Source organism: Centropristis striata, chromosome 4 (genome assembly GCF_030273125.1).
Source record: "Centropristis striata isolate RG_2023a ecotype Rhode Island chromosome 4, C.striata_1.0, whole genome shotgun sequence".
NCBI lineage: Eukaryota > Metazoa > Chordata > Actinopteri > Perciformes > Serranidae > Centropristis > Centropristis striata.
The window spans coordinates 28,493,509-28,500,196 of record NC_081520.1 but is presented as its reverse complement, the minus strand read 5'-3'; the positions used below and the strand labels follow the sequence as shown (position 1 = coordinate 28,500,196).

Below are 6,688 nucleotides of genomic sequence, written 5' to 3'. Positions count from 1 at the left end.
ATCAAACTGAACATGAAAGCAAATGAATGATATACATAACTTCCTTCAGCTCCAGAGAATTAAACTAATCCTAATCCTAATCCTATGAGTCTCACAACACATTACTGAGTTTAATGTTTCTGTAAATATGAACTTCAAAACTTTATTATTACATCTCATTAATACCTGATATTAAAATGGATTTCTTAATTATTAGAAAACACAAACTGAATCCTTTAAGTTCAAATAAAACAAACAATGTTTTCCTCACATTTATTCAAAGAACATTTTTCTTTAATCACAAATGAGTGAATGAACTAAAAAAAAAAAAAGCATGTAACAGGCTGAAGAATAAAGTTGTTATAGTTAAAGAAAGAAAAGAAAATATTTCCTTTCTTCAATAATCAATAAATTACAATCGATCAGCAGAAGACAGCAGTGAGTGTTCATCATGGTGCAATGTAGTCAATCACTTTATTAAAAACACACTTCTGATCACATGTTTCATTGTTTCACGCATAAAACATAAACAAGAATTAAAACTTAAAACCAACTTAAATCACAAAGAGGCTCCTCCATATAAAACAGTTGGTCATCGAAAAATGTATACAAGTTATATGACTTTATATATATATATATATATATATATATATATATATATATAAATAAAAGTTATAATAAGTGGCCAGCTGTTCATTCTTCAATCACTGAAAGAGTCATCATCAGCTGAGAGACATAATGTTACACAACAGGACCAGAGGACCCTGTAGTGGCCCCTCAGGCCTGGTCTGGTTTGGGGGTCTCTGGGACAGTCAGAGACTCCAGAGACGACTGCTCATCTGGAAGCAGCTCCTCCTTATCACTGCAGGGATACAGAACACCAATCATTAATAATCAATCAGTCAACGATCAATCAATCAACTGGGGCAGCTGTGGCTGATCGAAAGGCTGGTGGTTCTATCCCAGACCATGGCAGCCTACATGTCGAAGTGTCCTTGGGCAAGATACTGAACCCCAAAAGGCAGACCGATGCTGCGTTCATCGGTGTGTGAATGAATTCCCAATGGTGGCAGGTGGCACCAGTGTGCCCTGGTAGCCTCTGCCACCAGTATGAATGTGTGTGTGAACGGGTGAATGAGCGCAGTCGTTAGTTTAAAGAGCTTTGGAAAAAAGCGCTATATAAGTGCAGTCCATTTACCATTTATTTGTCAACCATCAATCAGTCAATCATTAATCATCAATCAACCATCAAACAAACAACTATCAATCAGCCATCCATCACCAATCAATCAACCATCAGCCAACCATCAATCAATCAACCAGCAATCAACCAGCAATCAATCCATCATCAACCAATCAATCAATCAAACATCAATCAATCAACCATCAATCATCAATCATCAATCGACCAATCAGTCCTCCCTGATCAGCTGGTATTGATCACCTGATGGAGGACGGGTGGCTGTTCAAGCGGTGGCGTCTCAGCGTGACGATGACGAGTGTGGCGAGCAGCAGAGCGGAGATGGCGGCAAGAGTGATGAAGAGGAAGACGGCTTGAGGGCAAACAAACAAACAAACAAACACATAAACAAACATAAACATAAATACAAACATAAACATCAGCAGATATATTGATGACCGTGAGCTCTGACCTGCCGTCCAGCGGTCTCGAGTTTTCTCCCTAGTCTCAGAAGAACCTGAAGAAATACACACATTGACAAGTACTCACAGTACACTCAGTACACAAAGTACACTGAATCTGATTCATTCTGACAGTGTGACATCACGTGGTTACCGTCGGTGACGCAGCGGCTCAGACACTCCTTCATCGAGCTGTAACGGTTCTGGTTCCCACGACAACCGCCATAGATGAATGATTGACAGGTCGCTGTGTCTGGGTCGAAGTAAAACATGGAGAACGCAGCACGGCACGGACCGGGGTCAGAGGTCACCAGACAGGCCTCTACACACACACACACACACACACACAGAGTGACTGGTTCATGTTTAAAATCAATATTAATAATAATGTAATAATAATAATAATAACATAATAATCATAATAACATGAATGTGTTTACCTCTGTAATCTGCAGAAACTTTATCAGAAGAAACTTTCTTTGAGGACGAAACAACTGAGACTGTAGAGACAACACACACTGTTACACACAACTACACACAGTTACACACTGTTACACACAACCAGGGCATTTTTACGACGGCCACATGTTCTGCCTCGTTCCTATCAACACAGCTCTGACACGGATCTATCTACAGTCTCATGTGCTGCGCTAACATCACATTTCAAGTTACTAAAAGTATATCTAAACTATTCATAATATAAAGTTATTTGGCGTTGTGTCGCCTTTGCCTCAGCAAAGTGTCACCCATCAGTCAAAACGTCAGTCAAACCCCGACCCACCTCTCTGACCGCCTCCGAGACATGCGTGCATTCATACACTTACACACACTGTTTGTTAGCCGCGAGCTAACATTAGCTAACAGTTAAAGTTGTTTTAATCACACTAAACTGTGAAAGCATGTTGACAGCAATTAAAAATGACACATTTTAGTACAACAAAGATTCTGTGAGACTGTGAAAGATGTTATGTGAGGTGTTTGCTGTCATTTAGCTCTTAAAGTGCACAATATTGATGCATTTTACTTTACAAGGAGATGTTTCTTTACCTGCTTGACAGTTTCGATTGAGACCCCAATCTTCCTCAGAAACTTCATTACTACTCCTTAAATTAAATTATGTGATCCACCAGTGTTCCTCCAGAGTCACAGAGAGGAACACTGGTGGGACTGTTGGACCAGGACCACTATGAACGGGACATCAGGGCGAATCGCAGGGCGAAACACACACCTCCACCTGTCCCACAATCACTGTGCACAGCGTTCACCTCTGATTGTAAACAAACCAGTATCGCTAACTGTACATAGAGTGTCCGGTGCTTGATGTACACAAACGGAGGTCACTAAGTGCTAACACATGCTGCTGCAGCACATACACACTGTACTGCTACAGAGCTAACTGTTAGCACTGTGCTACTGTACAGCACTGCTGGTGCTCTGTCACATGTCACTATCGTCTCCTCCAACTGGTTCGGACGTCAGACGGCTCTATGAAAGGACAGAATATCACTTCACCTTCACAGGATCACTGTGAACGCCCTGAGGAGAAGAGCTGGCACAGATCTTTACAGCAATATAGCTGGACAGCTCTATGAAAGGGGCTACTGTTACACACAGATACATAGAGAGGTGTGACTCACCTGTGCAGGTAGCGCTGCACTCCTCCTGGGTGGCGTAGTTGTTCTTGTTACCCTGGCAACCTCCGTAGATGAATGATTGACAGCTGCCTGTGGAGTGGTTGTAGAACCAGTGCTGGAACGAGGCCCTGCAGGGTCCCACCTCAGGCTCCGCCCTACAGCGCTCTGATTGGACAGCAGCACAGACAGGTGGTGTTCAGCTTTTTACCTTCAGTGAGATTACAATAACAACAATAATAATAACAAACCAACTGAGAATGAAGTGAAATTATGAAACATACCAGCAAAGTCAACAGCAGACATTTCTGTAAAAGAAGAGGACGAGTCAGAATAACACACTCACTCAACAACACATACACACATACAGGTGTCAGCTGTTACCTGTCTCCTGAGTGAGGACAGACTCTGTAGCAGCAGGTTCAACTGGACCTTCATCAACCTGAGACACATCTGGACAGACAGACAGATGTTTATTGTCAGTACTACAGTTCATACAGTAATAAACTAATAACGACAGTAATAACGGCAGTAATAAACAGTAATAACTACAGCAATAAACAGTAATAACTTCAGTAATAACTACAGCAATAACTACCGTGATAACCAGTAATAACTACAGAAATAACTACCGTAATAATTTCTGTAATAACTTCAGTAGTAACTACAATAATAACTACAGTAATTACTACAGTAATAACGACAGTAATATAAACAGTAATAACTTCCGTAATAACTACAGCAATAACGACAGCAATAACAAACAGTAATAACTACAGTAATAACTAGAGAAACTCACTGATGTCAGAGATCATTCTTGCAGCTTTGGCTGAATGTTCAGGAGACAAGTCATCAGGAAGAACTGAACCTACACACACACACACACACACACACACACACACACGCTTTAGTTATTATAAAGTTGAACCATCACAGAGTGTCTGTCAGCTGACACTAACAGGTAGTGCCTCCTGCTGGTTAATCTCAATATTTCAATCTCCCTCTCTCAATTGGATCATCTCAATATATTAGAATATCACAGAAAAGTCAGTTTCAGTAGTTCAAGTCAAGTATTGAGTCATATAGATGGACATACTTTTCAGAGGCCAACATTTCCATAGCAAACATACTTTTTAAAATTGGTCTTTTGTGATATTAACATTTTGAGACACTGAATTTTAGGTTTTCATTAAATGGAAGCCATAATCATTATAATTAGAAGAAATTAGATAAATAAAGACATGAAATGTTTCATTCTGTGTGTAATGGATCTATATACTGTGTTATTTCACCTTTTTGAATTGAATTACTGACATAAATAAACTTTTCTATGTACATTCAAATTTATTGAGATGCACCTGTATTTCCATTGAGTGTGTGTGTTTGATATCCAGAGGACACACCTGTCTGTGTGTGTTCAGGTGTTTGTCTACAGGATCAGAGTTCACAGAACCAGTCAGACCAGACACCTGACACCACACACACTACAAATATGTGTTTCCTCTCAACATAGATTACAGTAAACAGCCTGTGTGTGTGTGTGTGTGTGTGTGTGTGTGTGTGTGTGTGTGTGTGTGTGTGTGTGTGTGTGTGTGTGTGTGTGTGTGTGTGTGTGTGCGTACCTGTGACTCCGCTGCAGCTTGTCTCACACTCCTCTCGGCTGATGAAGTTGTTGCCGTTGGCGCCGCAGCCACCGTAAACGAAACTCCGACAGCTCTGATTAGTCGGATCGTAGAAGAACCTCGGGAAGAACGCACGACACACACCCACCTTCACAGGCTGACGACACACAGCTACACCTACACATACACACGCGCACACACACGCACACACACACACCTTTAGTTCAGAATAAAGCTGTGAGGCGTGCGAGGTCAGTAGGAAACGGGACGCTCCGGTCCGACCTGAATCTCTGATGACTCACCTGGACAGGTGATGATGTCACATTACGAAGTGTTGGTGAATCATTTCAGGTGAATTTAAATAAAAACAGCAAAAGTTAATAAAAAATCTGATCAGCTGACCAGAACATACCAAACTAATTAATAAATTCATATCATTAAATGCACCAAAAATATTAAAAATTAATAATTCTGTCATCTTTCATCTTTAATTTATTCTAATGTATTTATATCTGTATTATTCCTTTACTGCAGCTTCAGGAGAATAAATACTGAAATAGATTTTAAACAAATTAATTAAATGAATAATTAAATAGGGGAGTAAAAATATTAGATGCAAGTATCAGGAGTACTTTAAAACAGTTCAAAGTCCTATAAATTACTCCTGACTTTAAAGGACCTTGATGTACTGAGAGTATTAGATGAAGTACTCTGTGAATCCTTGTTCTTTTACTTTGAAAGGATTCAGAAAACAAAACAAAATAGTATTAATCGAACATAGAAATACTTTATATGACGTCATTAATATTTAAAGTTTTATGTATTCATTAATTGATACAGTTATTTTCAGTTTTTCTCAAACAATTCATCCACATTTAAAATAATAACTATTAATGTTTATTATTATAATTATTAAATCTCAGCAGATTCATTGATTATATTATTTGGTACCTTAATGTTTAATTTATGAAAAATAAATCGTTTAATAAAATATTTTTTTTTACCGTTTTTAAAGTTTCAGACAGAAACACAGAGAGTTTATGATAAATAAGATCAATGATCGGTAGTATTGATTAATATAGATTAGTATTGATCATTATTGATTAGTGTTAGCCAGTTTTAATCAGTATTGATTATTGATCGGGTCTCACCGCTGCTGCTCTGGTTGGTTTCCTGCTTCACGGCTCCGATCAGTGGGACGACGCGCCGACTGTGGCCGCCCTGCGAAGCCTCTCCTCCGGATCCACTCGGTGACTTCTTGCGGTAAACCTTGAACTGGTTGCTGGGGCTCAGGACGCACAGGTCCCTGTCCTGGTCCCGGTCCGTACAGCTGACCGGCATGCACTGCGGCCTCCCGTCGGCCGGGAGACTCAGCAGGGCCAGGTCGCAGTCCGGGTCCCCGCAGCAGATCTTCTTGCAGTCTTCCGGATTGTCGACCTCGATGATCCGCTTCGTCTGGAGCATCGCGGCGGCCATGGATTCCGGGACCAGCCCTTGGTCCTCCGGCACCGCCCGGTCCCACTCACAGCCCAGAGCCGGGCCGGGCAGGACCAGGAGCCAGACCGCCAGCAGACCAAACCGGGTCATCTCTGATCCGGATCAATTAGATTTAATAACAGTAAAAGTTCTGGAGCTCCGGGCGCTGACACTCTCACTTCCTGTTTGGTGGCTTTTTGTTGTCGCAGATAAATTTACCTGAGGACAGGTGAGGCCACGCCCCCCGCCGCGTCACCGCCACCTGACGTCAAACAAACCCTGAACACATCCTCCTCTTTTATTTATTTTACACAAATTATTATTAATTTTTATTAACTA

At 40.9% G+C, this 6,688-nt stretch overlaps 1 protein-coding gene across 1 annotated transcript; it reads right to left on the bottom strand.

Annotated features, from left to right (window-relative positions):
- Positions 1 to 238: 238 nt before the first annotated feature.
- spint2 (serine peptidase inhibitor, Kunitz type, 2) lies at positions 239 to 6,532 on the bottom strand. The gene is made up of 11 exons (XM_059331614.1): positions 6,025 to 6,532; positions 4,874 to 5,050; positions 4,051 to 4,119; positions 3,636 to 3,704; positions 3,536 to 3,559; positions 3,258 to 3,419; positions 2,061 to 2,120; positions 1,775 to 1,942; positions 1,632 to 1,676; positions 1,424 to 1,532; positions 239 to 841 (listed from the first exon to the last, which is right to left on the bottom strand). The coding sequence occupies exons 1-11, from the start codon at positions 6,458 to 6,460 to the stop codon at positions 757 to 759; spliced, it is 1,404 nt and encodes a 467-aa protein (XP_059187597.1). The 5' UTR covers positions 6,461 to 6,532; the 3' UTR covers positions 239 to 756.
- Between the last annotated feature and the right edge of the window lie 156 nt (positions 6,533 to 6,688).

What these genes read in the sequence shown, in the direction of transcription:
- spint2 (XM_059331614.1), bottom strand. Translation starts at nt 6,460, where the DNA reads ATGACCCGGTTTGGTCTGCTGGCGGTCTGGCTCCTGGTCCTGCCCGGC. An exon ending in AACCAACCAGAGCAGCAGCG is followed by an intron (nt 5,051 to 6,024) that starts GTGAGACCCGAT and finishes GTGTATGTGTAG; the next exon opens with GTGTAGCTGTGTGTCGTCAG. An exon ending in AGCCACCCGTCCTCCATCAG is followed by an intron (nt 842 to 1,423) that starts GTGATCAATACC and finishes GTATCCCTGCAG; the next exon opens with TGATAAGGAGGAGCTGCTTC.